Source organism: Onychomys torridus, chromosome 22 (assembly GCF_903995425.1).
Source record: "Onychomys torridus chromosome 22, mOncTor1.1, whole genome shotgun sequence".
NCBI lineage: Eukaryota > Metazoa > Chordata > Mammalia > Rodentia > Cricetidae > Onychomys > Onychomys torridus.
The window spans coordinates 3256535-3278327 of record NC_050464.1 but is presented as its reverse complement, the minus strand read 5'-3'; the positions used below and the strand labels follow the sequence as shown (position 1 = coordinate 3278327).

Genomic DNA, 21793 nt, shown 5'->3' with positions numbered 1-21793 from the left:
GCCAGCTCCATCTGCCCTGCAGGAGAATGAGGCCCCTGGACCTCACAGGAGCCCTTGTGCTGAGAAGAGGTGTTGCAGGGGAGGGAGACGTGGCTCCCGTGGACACCCGCCCTTCAGGCTGAAGAGGAGGCCACATTGGAAACCAGATGCAGTCAGCCTGGGACCTCCTCTGCAACAGCCTGCCACCTGCTCCAGCCGGTGTCTAGATTGGCAGAGTGAAGTGGGGGGATGGGCTCCTGGTTGTTGGAGGAGGAGGAGGGTGTTGGGGTGAGTAAACACAGGCTGGCTCCCTCTGGCTCCTCTAATGAGGATGCGTGTCTGGGATGGGGGCAAATGGGAGCTTAATCTGGTTTGAGTTTAATGAGGAAATGAGAGCCCGTGATGCTCCATTCAAAATACATCTTCTCTAAGTGAATTGCCAAGGCCCCAGTTAATTGCCTCTGGCATGCGGCTGAATGTAAAGCCCACAACTCCATTTTTGCTCGCCGGAGGTGATAGCTTTTCTCCCTTATTGCCTCTGCAGCCAGCCCTGAACAGAGTCCTGCTACAGGGAATGACTGCTTCTCCAAACAACTAGGGCTGTTTGGTGGGCAAACTGGCAGCCTCCTCCGTGGAAGAGCCCAGCATCCCATCTCTGTGGATGGCAGCCGAAGATAGACAGCAGTAGTCTACGGGGCTCTTTCCAAGGTTCTAGCCAGATAAGGAAGCTCTTCAGGCAGCAGAAGCTTCCTGCATTACTGATTTTCCTGTTGCTCTGATGAAATGCCATGACAAAAAGCCATCTTATGGAAGACATAACTTATTTTGGCTTACAGCTCCAGTGGGCAAGAGTCAATCGGGGATGGGAAGGCAAGATGGCAGGAGCGGGAAGCTGAGAGCTCACCTCCTCAACTGTAAACAGGAAACGGAGGGTGACCTGGAAATGATGCAAATCGTAAACTGTAAAACCCACCCCACCCCGGTGACAAACTTCCTCCAGCAAGGCTCCACCGCCTGAACCTCCCCAAATGCTACCTTGAACCCGGGACTAAGCACTCACGTATGTGAGCCTATGGGAAGCGGTTCTCTTTCAAACCTCTGATTTTGTCCTTTACAATACTTTAAATCATCTGTTGTTTCCTTTGGGAAAACAGGCCCACATGCATGCAGATATCTTCAAAGCGTTTTGACGTCCTCTCAGGCTGAGCATGCCTACTGGTTGCTTCATGTCTGTGAGCCCCTGGAACTGGTACCCCAGGAAGAGAAGCCACGGAGATGAATAGCTGGCAGGAGAGAGGATGCCCCACAGGAGACAGCACCCCTTCCTACCCAAGGGGGTGTTCTTTAAAATCACAAAGAGACATGAACCCTAAGTTACTGAAGAGCAAGCAAGCATTTGTTCACCTGGTAGCTCACAGGCTCCCATTGATATCTTTCTGAATATATTGGTCATTTCTTTAATTCCATGTGGCTCGTTGGAGTTAGGAGGTCAGTATTTCATTCATAAAAGCACCTCCCAGAGGCTGAAAGGGACATAGCATGCCCTTACATCATCCTCACTGTGTTGACGATAGTGTTCCCTCAGCACTAAATCACAGACATGCCATCTAACAGGCCAAGGTGTACACTAACACACCAAAGCACACACCTTGGCTGCAGACACAATGGCCGATTGTCAGTTGAGCCGAATTTACCAGAAGGACATATGGATTCTTCTGGAACTTCGTCTTTGCATCTCTCTTTCTTTTCTGACACTCCTCGGAGAAATTTATGTAAGAGACTAGTAGAGTCCTACCAAAGCCAATGACAGATTTTTCATTCTCCCAGACTGCGCAAGTCCCATGCCTATAGATAATACATGGTGCTAGGGGTTAACTGACATTTTTAGTGGGCAGAAAAGAAAGATTTTTTCCCTTTTTAAAAGATTTAATTTTTTATGTGTATGTGCCTAAGTGTATATTGTGCATGCAGATACCCACAGAGACCAGACGAGGGCTCTCTGGTCCCCTAGAAGCGACATTCCAGACAGTTGTAAACTGCCTGGTGAGGGCGCTGGACAGTGAGCCAAAGTCCTCTGCAAGAACAGGAAGTGCGCTTAGCACCTGAGCCATCTCTCCAGCCTGTTTTGTTTCAGCCAATTATTTATCATTTTCCCTCCAGACTGAAAGGTTTTAGAGAAACATTCCATTAGAGCCTTGTATAAATGACTGGGTGGTTAAATACTGTTCTCGTCATCCCTTCCTCTGAGTGGATTCATAGCACAGAGCCACAGATGGTTTGAGGATCGGTTCATTTTAATCAATAATGCCCAGTCAATGTTAGCAGTGAGATGTTGCCTGGGCTCCTTGTTGGCTCTGGCCAGTGATTTTCCTGTTTTAAGAGATGACAACTCCTCTCTCTCTCTCTCTCTCTCTCTCTCTCTCTCTCTCTCTCTCACACACACACACACACACACACACACACACACAGAGAGAGAGAGAGAGAGAGAGAGAGAGAGAGAGAGAGAGAGAGAGGTTTTAGAGGGAGACGAGAGGTAGAATTTCCCACACAATTAGATTATTCCAATGAGAATCCACTGATTGTCATTATTTTTGGAATGTAAAATGTTCCCCAGTGCCTCCTGCATCAGACGATTGGTTGCAGCTGATGCAGCTGTTTTGGAAAGTGATGGAAGGGGCTGGAATGATGATTAAGAGCTCTAGCTGCTCTTGTCGAGGGACCAGAGTTCCCTTCCCAGCACCCACATCAGGCAGCTCACAACACTTGGAACTCCAGCCCCAGGGGATCTGATGCCCTCTGCATATACCCACACACAGACACACACTAATAAAAATAAAGTAACTTGGGACTGGAGAGATGGCTCAGTGGTTCAGAGCACTGGCTGTTCTTCCAGAGAACCTGGGTTCAGTTCCCAGCACTCACATGGTGGCTCTCTACAGCCTGTAATTCTAGTTCCAGGGGATCTGATGCCCCCTTCTGGACTCCCTAGGCACTGCATGCACATGGTACACCGCCATTCATGCAGGTAAACACCCATATACATAGTATAAATACATACATACATACATACATACATACATACATACATACATACACACACACACACACACATACACACATACACACATACATACATACATACATACATACGTACATACACACACATACATACATACACACACATACATACATACATACATACATACGGAAGAGCAATGGTAGGAACTTTCGTGGGTGGGGCCTGGCTAGAGGAAGTAGGCCACGGTGCATGTCTTTGAAGGCCTCTCCCTTTCTCTCTGCTTCCTGTCCACTGTGAGGTGAGGAACTTCCTTCCCCACAAGCCCTTGCTGCCATGGTAGTCTGTCCAAGCACATAGGCCACATACTTGTGGACTGGACCCACTGACATTGTGAACTAACTCTTCCTCTGAGTTGTTTCTGTCGGGTGTAGGATCACATCCAGGAGAAATCTGAGTGGTACAGCTTTTAAATAGACACACTCTGGGGGCTGGAGAGATGTGCAGTGGTTAAGAGCGCTGACTGCTCTTCCAGAGGACCCAGGTTCAGTTCCCAGCACCTATGTTGAGCAGCTCACAACCACGTGCTCAGGTCTGGTGGATCTAATGCCCTCTTGTGGCCTCTCATGGCCTCTATAACAGAAAAAGCTATGTGAATTAGCCGAGAGAAATGAAGTTTCCACAGAGGTAGAAGCAATGTGTCCTTAACAGGGCCACCAAAGAACTTGAGGACCTAGACACATTTATCTGGATTTGTGGTTTTAAAATGTCAGTTTTTGACACAACTGTAGGCCATGAAATAAACTACTGAATTATTTGTAAGACAACATGGAACAAAAAGAGATTTTTGTTCCAGGTTTCTTCAAGTTTTTTGTTTGTTTGGTTTGTTGGCTTTTGGGTTCTGCTGTTGTTGTTGAACTGGTTTCGCATGTGAAGGGGTGTGTGTGTACCCATGCATGCATATATACTGTTACAGTGTGTGGTGGAAGTGTAAGAGATTTTTGACAAAGAATTTGGATAAACATTGCACATGTATTATGTCTAGGAGAGGCTTGCCATCATGGGGAGAGGGTATCGTGAACAGTTTCTCCAGTAGGACACACACTTGAAGGTATATTTCCAGGTGTTTAATCACAAGTGTGCAGCCCACCCTGGATGTTTTTGTATTCATTTTTATTTTTTCAGTGCTGGTGACTGAACCCAGGGCCTTGCACATACATGCTAAGCCACCACTCTGTCAATGAGCAACACACCCAGCCTCATTTTCATACTTTCTGATTCCTCTACCCAATGACTATACTGCCTACAGCATTTACTTTGTTGTTGTTTATTTGGTTTGGTTTTCACATTTTTATTGGGGATGGAGCAACAAATTCCACCAGTGGGGATTCACAAGTTCTTCAGCCATTCCAGCCCTTACGCTTAGGACCTTGGTGAAGGGGACATGTGTGAGCCTACTGGCCTCACCTAGGAACTGGTAGTACTTGGAGAGATAACAGCACCACTTGGGTCAGGCTGGGGGACCCTGCTTATCCCTGCCACTTACTAGCTCTTGGGTGAAACATGTTAAACCTAAGCCTTGATTTCCTCATCTGCAAAATGGGTATAGACACGCCTACCTCATAAAGGTAGAGTAGGATAGGCTCTAACTGAGAGCTTTGGAAAGAGTAGTTCCCGCTTACCTGACACTGGGAAACGTTGAGAAGAGGCATGGAGGACTGTTTTTCCTGCCCCATCACTTCCTTGCAGGGTGAAGGAAAAAGCATGTGATGGGGTGGTCCAGGACTCTACAGAGGGGGCTGAGACAGTCCTTCCTGTTAGAGCTTTTTTTGTTTTGTCTTGTTTTGTTTTTGAGACAGGGTTTCTCTGTGTAGCCCTGGCTGTCCTGGAACTAGCTCTGTAGACCAGGCTGGCCTTGAACTCACAGAGATCCACCTGCCTCTGCCTCCCGAGTGCTGGGATTAAAGGTGTGCACTGCCACTACCTGGCTGCATTGAACTTGTATCTTTCCACAGTGGGCCAAGTTGTGTCAGTGACTCCAGAAAATGTCACCTTACTTACAAATCCTGACTTCACTTTGGTACTAGTGAGTGAGTGCCAATCATCTAGGCGGAGTAGCTTGTCTTTGGCAGGATCACTGACTTTTTCTTCTTATTGAGTTGCACCTGTGTTTTCTAAGCAGCAAAGATATTCCCAACAGCCACCGGAGCTCTATGGATAACCAGTAACCATGCCTTTCCTTCAGGTGGAAGACATCACTGCCAGCCACGAGGCTGCTCTGCTGGATATGGAAAATAACCACACAGTTGCCATCACAATCCTGCAGGATGACCACGACCACAAAGTTCAAGGTATCTAGCAGCCCGTGTGCAGCAGGCCAGAGTGCCTCTGTGACAGCACAGGGCTCCCTCCTTTCCTTCTTCTCTGTCCTTTTCTTCTTCCTACCACAGCCTTGGCGTCATTCCTTCGAGAAGAAGAACTAGAAAGCAAGGCTTCAGGCAGGGCGGGGAAGCCTGGCTAGCATGCAGTAGGCCCTGGGTTCTATCCCCAGGCCCATGTCTAAAATGTACAAATCCAGGCAGCTATTTTTCCCTCCAAAGGAGTTAGGTAAACCTTGAGGGAACGTTAAAATCCCCCTGAGAGTCTTACCAGCCTGAATTCCATGTGCAATGAGGATATGAGACTTCTTTACATCTCCTTGGGTAACTCAAGGTGGAGCCAGCATCAGGGGCCATCCTCCTAGTAGGCACAGACAACTGGGGCAGGGTCCTGCATGTAGCCTGACTAGACTAAGCGCCCTTGGGATGCTCTTAGACCATGGCAGCATCTCTGGAGTTCTTACTCCTTGTCCACACTCAGCATGGAGCAAATCTAAGTCTCCAGATTCTTACTGCTCCCATCTGGGAACTGAATTATCTCTGCACAGTGGTTTCGTTGTGGCTTGTGGTCCCCGCTGGGCTTGTGTGTTGGAGGCTTCTCCCCACTATGACAAGATGAGGAGCGTTGGAGCCGTTGAGGGAAATCCTTAGGTCATTGGGGATGTGCCCTGAAAGGGGATGGGGACACCAGTCTCTCTGACTCCCTGCGTGTGGTGTGACTGCTCTGTCACGGCTACTCTGCGCTGGCCAACCTTGCATAACTGTAAGAATATACTCGAAATCATCTGTAAACTGTTTCTGACCTTCTGAGCTGTGATTGGTTGCCTCTGTTGTTGTGGGTCACGGGCAGACAGTACATTAGAGAAAGAACAGGTCCTAGAGCCGAGCCCTTAACAGGCAAACGAGAACAAGGAGAGAGGCAGAGTAGGCAGGCCTCCCATGAGATGCCACTTCTCAATGGTTCCACCACCATGGGCCCTTTCACAGGTGGACCTTGGAGGGTCACTCAAAATCCAGCTGTAGTACACACGATCTTCACCCCGGCAGAGTGGGCACTGAACCCTACCTTTGAACCCCTAAAATATGAGCCCCAACAACCCTTTTTCCTTATTAAGTTAGGCTGCCTCATGAGCTATATTGTTACAGTAACAAAGCAGACTAATGTGAGGGGTTTCTGCACATTCTAACAATGCTCCTGAGTCCAACTAAGATGTCCCTTTGTGGAAAATGAGGTGGTTTTTTTTTTCAAAGTTAGTTTTTACTTATTTGTGTGTGTGTGTGTGTGTGTGTGTGTGTGTGTGTGTGTGTGTGTGTGTGTGAGTGTAGGCCAGAAGAGGGCGTCAGATACCCTGCAGCTGGAGTTAAACGCAGTTGCTAGCCCTCTGATGTGGGTGCTGGGAATGGAACACACAGGGGCTGCAAAGGTAGCAGGTGCTCTTAGCCTTTGGGCCATCTCTCCAGGCCAGAAGAGTTTTATTTATACGTTCACATAATTTATACCAATGTGTGAATTTTGTTTTGTTTTTGTTATTTTTATTTTTTATTTATGTGTATGTGGATATATCTGCGTGGGGGATATGAGCATGTCATTGCAGTGCCCACAGAGTCCAGAAGAGGGCATCAGATATCCTGGAGTTACAGTTATATGCCATCTGATGTAGATGCTGGGAATTGAACTCAGGTCTTCTATAAGAGCATCTTCCTTAAGCATCTCCCCAGGTGTGAATTTTGTTTGTTTGATTTTCTTTTCTCTTCTTCTCTTCTCTCCTCTTCTCTCTTCTCCTCTCCTCTTCTTTTCTTTTATTGAGACAGGATTTCTCTGAGTTGCCCTAGCTGTCCTGGAGCTTGTTATGTAGATCAGGCTAGCCTCCAACTCAGAAAACCACCTGCCTCTGTCTCCCAAGTGCTGGGATAGAAGGCATGCACCACCACCCTAGCATGAATTTTGTTTTTAAATTTCCCTTCCCTTTACTTATTTTTCCCAGTCAGTTGGTTGTTCAAGTATTTATTAAAAGCAATAAGATTTAACAATGACTCAATCTATTTTTAATATGAGAATTTACATCAGAATTTTATTGTTTTAAAAATAGTCTTTCTAGAAACAAAGTGACTGTGCAGTATCCGATGCTCACACTGTCTCCTCCCTCAAGCCCCTTTCCCAAATGCCCAAACTGGAGACAAGAGAGAAAAGTGCCCCGAGAACTGGCGTCTTGGATTATACATCCGAACCCTCGGCCACACACTGAAATGACCTGGAGACCTTAAAAGAAAATTGACATGTAGCTCCTACCTCCAAAATGTCAGGCTTTCCAAAACTCCAATCTGCAGCAGGAAATGAAAAGAATCACTTTAGAGAGCAGATAGGACAGAGTTTTATGACTTTGAAATAAAGAAATGCATTGTGGGAAGCCAATATTATATAGTAAACAATCTCTGACAGTGCCCATTCCCAAGCCACAGACAAAGAGCCCCAGGGAAGGGACTTTGAATGTATGGATTCCATAGATTATGGGATACCCCCTCCTATTTCCCCCTCGATTTCCACACAAATAAGTCTGGTAGATTTTTTTTTCTGACAACTGAAGTCTTGATTTAGATACCACATCCAAGGCCTTTGAATTGTTACATCTGATTTTGAGATAGTCTGGATCTATATAATAGGAGTTTAAAATTCATTGTGATAAGTAGGGTGATGGTCTCAGTGACCATGAAAACTAATCATACACAGAGGCAGGTAGACCAGAAAGCCAGTTCATATGAAGTCAATGAAACCAGGGGCTGAAGCGATGGTTCAGTGGGTAAGAGCATTTGTTGTTTTTGCAGAGGACCTGGGTTCAGTTCCCAGCACACACATGATCCTTCACAACTATCTATAACTCTTGTTCTTTTGACCTCCCTGGGCACCAGTCACACACATGGTACACATACATACATGTGAGCAAACACTCCTACACAAAATACAATAAATATAAAAATAAAGTCAATGAAATTAACTCAAACTTAGTTTTTCCAGAGATGTAAACTTTGGCTGTGAATGAAAACTAGATTCTTTTTTTTTTTCTTCTTTTTTTTTTTAGTTTTTTGAGACAGGGTTTGTCTGTGTAGCTTTGTGCCTTTCCTGGAACTCACTTGGTAGCCCAGGCTGGCCTCAAACTCACAGAGATCCGCCTGACTCTGCCTCCCAAGTGCTGGGATTAAAGGCATGTGCCACCACTGCCCAGCGAAAACTAGATTTTTAACAGCCCTCATCACCATAGTTAAAGATCTTAGCTGATGGAAACCACCCGGATTTTCCTGATTACAGCTCTCTCGTTCCAAGAACAGGATTTAGGCTGATTAAGAAGACCATCACCTTGGGGCTGGAGAGATGGCTCAGAAGTTAAGAGCACTGACTGCTCTTCCAGAGGTCCTGAGTTCAATTCCCAGCCACCACATGGTGGCTCACAACTATCTGTAATGAGATCTGGCGCCCTCTTCTGGCCTGCAGTCATACATGCTGTATACATTAAAAAAAAAAAAAAAAAAGACCATCACCCTTCTAGCCATACCACAAAAACAAATTGCGGTCTTCCCATCTGGAGGGAACAGAATGCATTTCCTTAACACCTACATCACCTGCATCACCTTTACCTGCATAACCTATAAGTTATTAAGTTATTGGTTGGATGTGGCTTTATACAGAACAGTTATCCCAACCCCCTGAGACAGAGCAGCCAACCTTTCCTTCAGGCCAAGTGACTTATAACTAGTCTTTGTTCAAGCAAATCCTGGGGCTCTCTAGTCCATGAAGTGTGGCCCAGAGGCCACCAAGATGTCCTTGATGACACAGCACTGATCCCTCAACCACACCATGAACTCGGCATCAAGTGTGGTTGGCAAGATGTCTCCTCCAGTGGCGCCCTGCTTGTAAAGCTCCTTCCTCAGCCCGACACGGAAGCTTTGAAGTCAGGAGGGTAAATCCCAGGAATGGAGGAAATCAGCTGTTTCATCACTACAGCAAAGTGGGACTTTCAGCTGGCGCTGTTGACAAAGGTTCTCATATGGCCAAGATTGTGCAGCGTGCAGGAGATGGGTGCATGTGCACTGTCGTACATGTGTGATGTGCTTTCTCTCGTCTTCTCTTGCCTCCCTCGTCTCTCTTTCTTCTCTCCTTCTCTCACAAATCACATTCTGATCACCACAGTCAACTCTAAATGAGCAGAGGAAACCTTGAATCTGCTCTGGCCAGCCATGATTTGTCACATGTCCCCATCAGTTCCAACAGCTTTGATCTATGCTTTTCAAAAGAAAGGCTCACTTAGCAATTTGATTTCTTCTTTTCAGAGTTGATGTCTACCCATGAATTTGAGAAGAAGGAATTGGAAGAAAACTTTGAAAAACTGCGGCTGTCCTTACAGGTTAGTGTCGCTGGTGAACAGCCACAGTGGCATTCTCCAATGCACACATTTATCTGACACCTGCTTCTTCGGTGACATCTCTGTCACAATGAGCCCTTCCCACAAGGAAAGATTTCAGGGTCACAGAGAAAACACTGCAGACAAGCTAGAGGTTGGGGTGTAACTCTGTAGCAGAGTGCTTGGCCAGCACGTCACTGAGTCCTTTCTGCTCTGGCACCCGACGGCCATACAATTCTGTAACTCCACCCAGCAGAAACTCTCTGAGCTGGATATTGGTGTGTAGCTATAAGGTGTGGGCCACCACTGCCCAGCAGGAAGTATCTCTTGTAAGCCTCTTTCTCACCATTAAGAACCCAAACAACGTAAACGTCTAAACCATCACTGCCCGGGAAGGATCTGAACCATCCGAGGAGCATCCTTCTGCCTTGTTCACTGTTCTAAACAGACCTGCAGGGATAGAACCACTGAAGCCAACTTCCTAGTGCCACTAAATTGCTCATTTGGGCAGTTAAAGTTTCAAATCTCCACCCTGTCAGTTCTTACTAGCTCTAGACCCGGGATAATGATGCACCCTCTGCCAACCTCAGTTATTGACCTGTGAAATGGGGATATCAGTAGCTTTCTCAAGACATGAGCAAAAAAAGAAAAAGAAAAAAAAGAAAGAAAAAAGACATGAGCAGATGAAGGAAAGCAAGGAGTGAGGCTGAGCAATGCTGGACTGGTTTGTAGTGAGAGCCAAGAAGGAAAACCAGCTGCTGTGAGGAGCTCCAGCAGCACCACATTTATTATTAGTGCGCCATTTGTTGGCTTCTGAGAGGCCTGTGCTGGGTCACCCAGCTCCAGTGATACAAAGTAGCCAGCAGGGGTTGAAAGTCATTCCATCCTGTCTTGACTGCTGCAGAGTCGTTCCATCCCTGCAGGTCTGTTTAGAACAGTGAACAAGGCAGAAAGATGTCGCTCGGATGTTTCAGATCCTTCCCGGATAGTGATGGTTTAGACGTTTATGTTGTTTGGATTCTTAATGGTGAGAAAGGGGCTTACAAGAGATACTTCCTACTTCCTGCTGGGCAGTGATGGCACACACCTTTAATCCCAGCACTAGGTAGGCGGAGGCAGGTGGATCTCTCTGAGTTCCAGGCCAGCCTGGTCTCCAAAGTGAGTCCAGAACAAAAACCAGAGAGGGAGAGAGACAGACAGACAGACAAAGGGAGGGAGGGAGGGAGGGAGGGAAGGAGAGAGAGAGAGAGAGAGAGAGAGAGAGAGAGAGAGAGAGAGAGAGAGACTCCTTAGGTAACTCCTGAGAAGTATGGTGTGGGAGGCGGATAGCACCAGACATTTTATAGGCCATTCTGGAAGGTGCAGGCAGTGGTGGTATAACCCAGTACTGACATTTAGACTGCTTAGCTCATGTGAGCACAAACTCCCAATGACAGCTGTATTGTCCCCATGTGCATTTAATGGCATTATGGGGACTTTTGTTTCTTAGAAATGAAGGGCAAGTAACTAACTGGAAGAAAGAGAAGAGAGAAGGCACGTGCCCAGGGAAATGTGAAATGGTGAACTAAGAAAGCAGCCCCGTGGGCTGGCACACGTGTGGGGCTGTTGGGCAGAATCACCTTGTTTGCAAGTCCCAGCTTCTGATCACTGGCTGAGGCCGTGTCTCTTGCCAGAAGAGTTCATGAGAGCCCCTGGCCCCTGTGTTCTAATCCAGCAGAAACGGAGACAGTGTGTGGGTGGGGGGGACTTGTGGGCTCCTCAGTGAGCGATCTGCAGGGGAAGAAGGGCTCTTTAGTCATGAACAGCTCAGACCCACTGTGCTCTGGTGCCATCGCCATCACTGTGGCTGAGGTTGGGTTAGAAGGTCTCCCTAGCCACAGTTGCTCTGAAGCTGAACAGGAGCCGAATGAGCCACAGGTGTACCACAGGCATGCCTTCTCCCTTCAGCACACACATCTGCTGCGGCGCAGTGGGGCTGTTGGGGTAGTGGGAGCGAATTAAACCGCACAAGAATGGGTAGTTCCTTCTCATAGACCAGCCCAGCCCTGAGGTCAGCAAGAGCAGCTGGGCATCAGCAATGAACCTGGAAAGAGAGGCTCCTAGTGAAGGGCAACTGGTCCTCTCCCCCATAGTCTAGTTAGCTTTTCTGTTGCCGTGATAAAACACTGACCCAAAGCAACTTGGGGAGGAAAGGGTTTATTTGGCGGACAGGTCACAGTCTGTCAGCGAGGAAAGCCGAGATGGGAACTCAAGAAACCTGGAGGTAGGAGCTGATTCAGAGACCACTGAGGAACGCTGCTTACTGACTTGCTGCCTGCCTTTCTTATACAGCCCAGGGCCATCTGCCTAGGGATGGCTCCGCCCACAGTGGGCTGGGCCTGCCCACATTAATCATGAATAGAGAAAATCAGATGGAGGCAATTCATATTGAAATTCTCTCTTCCCAGCCTGTGTCAGGTTGATGAAAACTAACCGCCACACCCAGCTGCCCAGCCCACAGTGTCCACCCATGTGGCCCCTGGGGGGGGATCTTCTCTTCTTGTCCCTTGCAGGACCAGGTGGACACACTGACTTTTCAGAGCCAGTCTCTGCGGGACAGAGCCCAGCGCTTTGAGGAAGCTCTGAGGAAAACCACGGAGGAGCAGCTGGAGGTAGCCATAGCTGCCTGGGCCACTCAGGGGGTGGGGACATGAGCTGAGCCACTGAGCCAAATCTCTATCCCCTCCTCCTCCTTCTCATTTTGAGACAGAGTCTCATGGAATTGCCTAGGCTGGTTTTGAACTTTCCACCCTTCTGCCTCTGCTTCTTTGAGTGGCTGGGATTATAAGCCTAAAGTGCCACAGCTAGCTTGAATTTTTCAGTGTTGTCTATCTGAAATTCCAATTCCAATTGATGGCCTGCCTTTTCACTGCTTACTTACACCCACCAACCCTAACATGTCATTCTCATAAATGGCTTTAAAAAATAGAGAACAGTATTGCATCTTTAATACAATGAACATATTAAATTTCCTTTAACACTTATTATTGTTAGAATTTCATACCTGAGTACTGTATTTACACCATTTTCCACTCCACACTCTTTCCCTCCAGTTCCTCCAATGTCCCAACACAGCTTCAACTAAACTCTTCTTTAATTATTATTGTGACATACATAGAGACATACATACATACATACAGACAGACAGACAGACAGACAGACAGAACCTGCTAAGCCCATCTAGTGTTCCTCATATGTACATGTATTAGGGCTGATCACTTGAGACTGGATAACCCATCAGGGGCTTGTCCCTGGAGAAGACTGATTCTCCCTTTCTCGGTAGCCATTGATTCTCCACAGCTCCTCATCTAGGGTTGGGGCCTTGTGAGATCTCCCCCGACCATGTTGCTTTTTAAACCACTTGGCTTGTTTCCCATGCATGAGCTTATGGGGTACTCATGGGCTCAGGTGGGTCATGTGAGGCTCCAGAACCCTGTGAATCCTCTGGAAGGATGTTCAGAGCCTGTGTTACCCCCAGGAATTCCCCATCGGAGGCGCTGGCACCTACTCCCTCACAGATGCTGAGACCACACACTGGGGATCCATGGCAACACTACACTGAGCCAATTCATAACCTTGGGTCACAACAGGCTGTGCCAGGAACCGGGCATAACGCACACTTTCTCTGCCCTTGTAGATTGCATTGGCTCCGTATCAGCACCTGGAAGAAGATATGCAGAGCCTGAAGCAGGTGCTGGAGATGAAGAACCAGCAGATCCACCTGCAGGAGAAGAAGATCATAGAGCTGGAAAAGCTGGTGAGTTGGTCTGCTTGCTCCCGAGACTGACTCTCCGTGTCCTCATTGATGACGGTGCTCAGTGAGGCATCTCCCGCCCCTGCCTGTGGCTCGCCGGTGAACAGGAAACTCATAGCTGATCCTGGAAGCCCTTCTTACATAGCCAGATTTCCCACGAGGGGTCCCAGCAGCCTCCTTCCGTTACTTCACCAGTCTTTGCCACCGAGGCGACAGCAGTAACTGTCCTTCCTTCCCAACAGCTCACCTGGGCAGTAGGTGCTGCCATGAGTACAAAAGAGAAGTCTCAGGAGGACACAGTTGCACCCAGCCTGGGAGTGGGCTGAGCCAACGTGGCAATCCTGGTGGAATGTCCCAAATCCTTACATGGCAGAAGGAGCAGAGACCTCAGTCATGGGGGTCCACCTTTGTGAACCAATCACCTCCAAAGACCCCACCATCCTGGTACTGTCTCCTCAGGGAGTAAGCTTCAGCATAGCTGCTGAGGAGGATCGGGAGCATCCAGTTCATAGCAAAGACTTTGTGCCTCAGTCCTCAGCTTGGTTCCTAGAAACTAGCCCAGGGAAAGAAACCCCTAAGGAAACACAGCCATGTTTTACCCCTTCCTAGAGGCCCAAGGCTAGTGTTTCTGAAAGAAATTGACAGTGTAGAGATACCGACCTCTGCAAGACTCAGCCTTCAATAGGAAATTGGCCCAAAGCCCTAAATAGTTTACTTTTTTCTTTATTATTATTTTTAAAAATTTGTTTTAAAATGACATATCTATGTGCATGACTGTGTGTGGGTATGTGCATGTGAGTGCAGTGCCTACTGAGGCCAGAAGAGGGCATCAGATCCCCCTGGAGCTGGAGTTACAGGTGGTTGTGAGCTGCCTGACATGTGTGCTGGGAACCAAATTCAGGTCCACAAGAACCATACATGTTTTTGATGGCTTGAGCCATCTCTACAGCCCCCTTTGTTTATTATTTTAAAATAATTATTTGCTACTATAAAAGAGGAAAAGAGAAAGTGTACATTGTAGGAAATTACAAAATAAGATAAACAAAACCAAGAAAATTAAAAGATATTCCAGCCAGGTAGTGGTGGCACTCATCCCAGCACTCTGGAGGCAGAGGCAGGTGCATCTCTGTGAGTGCGAGGCCAGCCTGGTCTACAGAGAGAGATCCAGGACAGCCAGGGCTACACAGAGAGACCCTGCCTCAAAAAACCAACCCCCCCCCCCGGCAAAAAAAAAAATCATGTTCTTTCTACTATTAACACGTCTCAGAGGTGTGTCTTGATAACCTCCCCTCCCCCACACACACCATATTTTGTCTTGTACAATGTTTTATAGCCCACTTCCAATGAACAGGTTTTTTAAATTTTTGTTTGTTTTTGTTCTGTTTTGTTTTGCCCAGCTAAGGTCTTGCTGTGTAGTCTATGCTAGCCTGAGACTTGTGACCCTTCTGCCACCACCGCCAGGGTGTTGAGATTACAAGTGTGTGTCACACATTCAGCTCAGAAGAGTTAGTTACTGGCATCTCATCCCCATTTGTCTCTGGAACATTCTTTGCATCTGGTTTACCCGAACCAGGAGCTGCCCGGCAGCAGCTGCTGCTTTTGGTCCACATGTTGCTCTCTGTCTGCAGGCATCTCTTGTTGCACAGGCGCATGCTAGGCAGTGGCAAAAGAGATGCGTCTGTTACCAGGGTCCTGGGCAGTGGAGGCCACGTGGCTCGTTCAAGCAGCCCGGCGCCTACCACAGACCACAGGGGATGCACTGGCTTCATCTTGCCATGTATCCTGGCCTGGGTGACCCTCAAAACAGCCATCTACCTTCCTCTTAGTGACTAGACTGTCTGCATAGGCTACCCACAAGCCCCTGGGCTGATCTGGCTATGTTCAGCCATGATCTGGCTTTGCAGAAGGCCTACATGACTTCCTGTCCTGGGAATCTGTTATTTCCTGCTTCCTGGGAATAGAGATGAAGGCCAGATAGGGTGCCTGGCCCCAGTCCTTGGCAAGGATCCCTAAGTCCCCATGGGCAAGTGGCAGTTTTCCTTAAAGATTAGAACTATCAATTTACCTTCCCTCTTTCACAGGACAATCCAAGCCTAGCGGTTCACCCCAGTCATTGCAGCAGCTGGGAGGCTACGGCAGGAAGATGGCCATGTGTTCCAGGGCAGCCTGGAGTCCCATGGCAAGTTCCAGCCCACATGGGCTACAGAGTGAATCCTACTTAAAAAAAAAAAATCTAAACTTGAATTGAATGAAAGCACACATCAGCGAGATCCCACAGACGGCATAAGCCAGGAAACAGCAGCCATTATAGGCTTTCTCAGCAGAGTGACAGGGCTCCCTCCCTATGTCTCTAAAATTGACCTTGGCTTCTGTATCTTTCAAAACAAAGATGAGCCCTCAGGCTAACAGCCTTCTTCGCTTTGTGTTTTTGGCTGAAAAGGAAAAAGTGTACCTGCAGTACTAGGTTCTCTTGCCCTGCTAATTCAGAAACACCTGAGCCACCTGGGCTACAGATGACCACAGGACCCACTGGTCAAACAACACCCCCCCCCATAGTATCCACAGCTTGTCTCCGACCATGACAGTGACCTGGAACATTCATTGTAAAAACAAAACCAACAAGCTGTGTACCTGGAACTCAGAAGTAGAGCTCACTTCCTTTCCCCCTCTGTCTCTCTCTGTCTCTCTCTGTCTCTCTCTGTCTCTGTCACACACACACACACACACACACACACACACACACACACACACACACACTAAAAATGTGTACCTAGGTGCTTTTTACTACTTGCAATGTACTCTGGCATTGTCTGTTGTTTTTCTGAAAAGCGAAGTGCTGGTCCTGTATCCATCTCACCTGACTTCCCAGCCTAGGAGGCCATTGTGGAGAGCAGTTAGCCAAGTACTGTTCTGGCAGTTCTCCAAAGTGCAGAAGCTGGGGCTGCCGGCTTGCTGCTGGCCTGTGGGAGTCCTTCACTGTGTTCCTCTCCTAGGTGGAGAAGAACATCATCCTGGAGGAAAAGATCCAAGTTCTCCAGCAGCAGAACGAGGACCTCAAAGCAAGGATTGACCAGAACACAGTTGTCACCAGGTGGGTGCACCCAGCTGCTGACAGCATGTCCTTTTCAAATGGCTTTACTTGAACATCTGCATGTCCCTGGGTCCGGCCTGAATAACTGGGCGCCTCTCAAATGATCAGAAGAGCAGCACATGGCTGTGCCCGCTCAGTGCACACCCTGGCCGTGCATCACACCCTGCCCCATTCCCTAGGACAAGAGAGTGCATGCCCTGTGATTGCTTCCTGGAGATTGGGAGAGGGGCATCAGCTGGGTGTCCCCAGGCTAAAGAGAACCATGGCTGGGCAACAACCCCAAGAGTCCAGAGCTTATCCCCACAGGCTCTTTTCTCGGCAGCCTGCAGGAGTCACCCTTGACCCCATCTCAGAGTCAGGTGGACACAGGGCTTGGAGGCCAGCTGCAGATTGTCTCATTCGGCAAGCCTACGTCACCCTAGCATGTAAGAGTCTCCTTCTGTCCAGCGGAGCCAGCTCCCCCCCCCCCCCCCCCGCAAAAAAAAAAAAAAAAAAAAAAGACACAGAGACTTATTATTAATTATGACAGCTTGGCCTATAACTTAGGCTTGTCCCATTAGCTCTTATAACTTAAATTAACCCCTTTATATTAATCTACATTTTTGTCCTTGTGGCTTTTTACCTTTCTTCCATCTTGTACTTCCTGTTTCCTCTTTGCGTCCTCTGGTGTCTTTCTCACACACCTAGATTCATCTCCTCTTCCTCTCTCTCTGACCGAAGTCCTGCCTGACCTCTTCCTGTCTAGCTATTGGCCATTCAGCTCTTTATTAAACCGATCAGAAGGGCCTTGGTGAAGACACATCTTCACCGTGTATAAGATTATTCCACAATACCAGTGAGATCCGGGTCTGAGTACTTTCCTTATCAGCTGAACCAGCCTCCTTGTGCAGCCATGATGTATCATCCTATGTATACACACACACACACACACTCCTGTGTACATGTGCACACACACACTCATACCTACACCCATACACTCACACTTGCATGCTCACACACTCACTTACACACCTCTTGCTCACATGCCCACACACACACCCAGCCACCTTCCTCAGACAGCGAGTGCAGGTGTTGGCCCAGAGTATGGCTTCTGGACTTTAGCCCATCCAGTTGTAAAATGTATGTGTACTTCCTGATAATTCCTTGAAGAGGCTGTCATTTTTAAAAGACAAAATGGGCTAAAGGTGATTCAGTGGTCAACAGCACTGGCTACTCTTCAAGAGGACCCAAGTTTGATTCCTGGTACCCACATGGCAGCTCACAAACTGTCTGTACCTCTAGTTCCAGGGGATCCAACACCCTCTTCTGGCCTCCAAAGGCACTGCATACAAGAGGCTCTCAGATATGCATGCAAGTAAAACACCTATACATATACATATAAAGTAAAAAAAAATATTAAAAACATGCAACGAAGTCAGCAACTTAAGCATCATGACATCACTGCCCCCCCACATGCACAGTTGGCTTTTCTTCCTCCTTTACCAGCAAACAGTGAGTAGGTATCTGTTTCCTGGGTGCCATGCTGAATACCAGCCAAGAACATAACAGAGCCTTGACCGTGCTCCCTGGGCTTATGGTCCAGCAGACAGGGAGCTCTGCAGCTGAGCTAATGACTTTGGTCACAGAGGTGTGGACCCAGGGCAGGAGGTAATGGAAAGATATTCCCAGATGATTGGCAGTTGTCAGTCAGTGTACCCTGACATAGTCATGGGCAATCTCCATCTCTATAGGGGCCTCCAGCAGCACGCCCATACTGCCTACCATCTCCCTCCCTTCTACTCCAGCCTCTACCCTTTGCTCTGAACACAACAAGCATCTCCCAACCCAGCAGATACCTGTTGAGCTGAGCGGTCCTCTGTCCTCTGCCCTCTAGCCTCTTTTGAGTGTCATTAGTAGGTCTGACCATCATTCTTCCCCATGCAGACAACTGTCGGAGGAAAATGCTAATCTCCAGGAATACGTGGAGAAAGAGACCCAGGAAAAGAAGAGACTGAGTCGAACCAATGAAGAGCTACTGTGGAAGCTCCAAACTGGAGATCCAACCAGCCCGATTAAATTATCTCCAACATCCCCGGTGTACAGAGGCTCTTCCTCTGGACCCTCCTCTCCAGCCAGAGTCAGCACCACACCTAGATGACATCGCTTTGCCACCCACAGGAGCTCAGGCTTCTGGCCAGGTGCTGGTGGCCGTCCTGTGCGCATGCCCAGTAGCTGCATCTGCATCTTAGGCAGCGTCCTCTCTGACCCCTGTAGGAGACCGTCCCAGTGTTGGCACGTAGAAAGGTGAGAGCAGCAGAGTCTGGCGTCTAAAAACATTTTAGTGTAGTTAGAGGCAAGAGAGAAACCGCTCCAATTGTTCTTGAGAGATGAACCTTCAGAGCAGAAGTTAGGTCCGTTACAAACAGCTCCGTTTGGAAGACACAAAACCCTCCTGTACTACTGCGTGGCTATATTCAGACATGTGGGGACACACATGTGGTGATTCTGAATTGCATTTTTTTTATAACATAATGCGCTGACATATTTTAGTGATGGTCAGCAGTTTTCTAAGTTGTGCCTAAGAATTATTGGGAAATGAAAATGCATTTCTACCTAGTTTCCTGGAACTATTTCTACCCAAAATAGAGAAAGAAAAAAAAAAAAAAAAAACGGAAAAAAAAAAAAGATCGAAGTACGTCTCTCTGCCACCGAGTGGTACCCTGCTTAACACAAACACCAGCGATTTGTAGATGGTAACTGCCTTTGGAGCAATTAGCTTTTTAGTCCACATTAGGTGGGGTCCCTGCTACCCCAGTGCAGGATTGAATTATGACTCCTCCCGTGCTGAGGGGATGAAATGTAGGGGGGGCAACGCTGAAGGGCCAGTGATTTGGCCAATGTTTTTCCCCTTAGTGATTCATTATAGTTTTGAAAACACCAGTTTAGCTCTTTTCCCCTCTAAGTAGCATCTTGGAGTCCATCATCAGGCTCTTACTGCATCCCTAGGAAGACACGGAAGAGTGTGACCTTTGTCTCAAGGGTGAGCATGAGCCTGGAGAAAAGCAGTACCATGCATGGCCGTCCTCCTGCAGGAAGAGTGCTGTTGGGGGCCACGGTCAACCAGGCGCAGAATAAGGACGTGCCGCCTGTCATTGCCTTTCACAGGCAGCACCCCACCCCCCATTTTCAGTTTAATTTTTTGACTCAACCCCATCACTACACATCAGGATGGCTCAGGGGTTCTAGTGAGCACTTCCAGAAAACAACCTTTCTGTCTCGGGGGTGGGGTGGGGTGGGGTGGGGTGGGAAGCCAGTTCTAAAGGTGCTAGATCATCTTTTCTGATGGAGGGTCACTAGGGCCGCACCTGGCTGTGGTCCCATCTTAGCCCTGGAGACTCTCCCAAATAAGGGAGGCCAGTGTAACAGCCAGCCAGCAGCTGCTGAACTGGTCTTTGTGTCTAAGGTGGTAGAGTTAGAACATGAAAAGTATTCATGTAGTGCGATGGAAGATTAGAAGCATGACCCACAGAAGAGAAGTAGTTTATCAGTCAATACAGTGGTGATAATGATACCCTTGTTTCCTGTCTATGACAAAGACCCTTCACTACCTAAGCATGGGCCTGTCTTTGAGCATGCCCAAGATGAGAAGTGCCGTGGTGTCAGCTTGTCCAAGGACACACATGGCTAACACTGAGGTAAATGTGATCTACATCCCTCCTGTGGCCAAGTTGGGATTCCTGGTCTCAGGTGCATCTGACTATAACCAACCTCCATGGGTCTTGCCCATTCTGGAGACATACACAGTAGTTACACATTAAGGAAACAGGTCTTTTTCCTTTAGCTCTGCATGATACCGGGATACTGAGTTGGGCATTCCCGTAAGAGTAGCTCATGCCACATCAGTTAAAGGCACAGTTCTTTATTCTTTTAGAAGGCACAACCTGCAGACATAAGTTTGGTGGCCGCTTAGCTCTCCAAATTAGGGCCCGCCTCCACAGCAATACCTGCTGCTGGCAGGTACTCAGCAATACAGACTTGGATGTAAGTATAGAGTGTGGTACAGTATGTTAGGCTGTTGTGGTCAAAGTGGTAACAATGTTAGATCTATGTACCCTCATTAGGTGGACTAGAGCTTTGCCCTAACCAGCCTTGACCTTGGGCACTTGAACAAATTTCCCCATGGCCCTGGCTTGGTTTCTCCATCACAGACACCTCTCACATATGGTGCCCCACTTGAGTCCAGAGACCCAGGTGGCCCAGCTGCTGTGCCTCTCCTATGATCCTCCTGTCTCCATGCTGTGGTGACCAGGACCTCTCAGCGTGGGAGTCCATCTGTCCTCATCCCCAGGCTGGGACACTGTGTCCTCCCCTCTTGTCACAGACGGACCTGCCAAAGTGCTAGGTTCATGGAGTCAGGAGGTCCTGCTTGCTGGCCTGTTCCCACTCACTTGCCATAGGTTGGGACTAGGTTCTAGTGATGTCAGGATGGGTTGGGGGCTTGGGGTCTGGTACTCTGGGATTAGTTGAAGGGGCACAATGTTCTTTCTCTTGACCCTCCAGTTTCTGTGTTCCATATTTGTGTTGAACTCTAATGCTTATTAAAACAAACCTGAGGGATTTTCCATATCTGTGTGATGTGTGTAACTGGAGACATGTCCCATTAGGGCTTGAGATGCCAGACAGTGAAGCAACGCTCTTTTTATAACCACCTCTGTGTGTGCTGGGTTGACTCTGCTCCCAGACTCAGCAGGTCCAAAGCTGTGTGCCTTCCCAACAGCCCTCCAAATGGAGCCAAGCATCCAAACAGATGACCCTAGGGGCTTATTCTCATTCAAACTACCACAAGTGGCCAAGATGCAGGTTTGCTCATCCCAGTCTGAGATCAGCCACGCTTCCCATCTCACCAGCCTTTCGCCGTGGATTATGGCCAGTTTGTCCAACCTAGCCTGACCCTAGAGGGTCCCACAGGGGCCTGACATTACTTGAGGGTCACAAGGGAGACCCAGATTTTCCAGTACCCTGTATTCATTGTGGTGGGGTGCGTGGGAATGGCAGGAAGACCACAAGTCTGCTCTTGTAAACAGTACCTGACTAGCCACCCCTGTGTTCATGGCACTTCCTGGTCCCATGATCTGCTGAAGGCCAGCCATGCTTCCCAAATCA

General features: G+C 48.1%; 1 protein-coding gene across 1 annotated transcript in view; it reads left to right on the top strand.

Annotated features, from left to right (window-relative positions):
- The window catches only part of Mtus2 (microtubule associated scaffold protein 2), a 360063-nt gene extending 338809 nt beyond the window's left edge, over positions 1–21254 (top strand). The window contains 6 exon segments of the mRNA XM_036172682.1: positions 5241–5346; positions 9697–9770; positions 12320–12418; positions 13444–13563; positions 16554–16651; positions 18575–21254. Of these exon segments, the coding sequence (XP_036028575.1) occupies positions 5241–5346; positions 9697–9770; positions 12320–12418; positions 13444–13563; positions 16554–16651; positions 18575–18788 (711 nt within the window). The 3' untranslated portion in view covers positions 18789–21254.
- Positions 21255–21793: the final 539 nt, after the last annotated feature.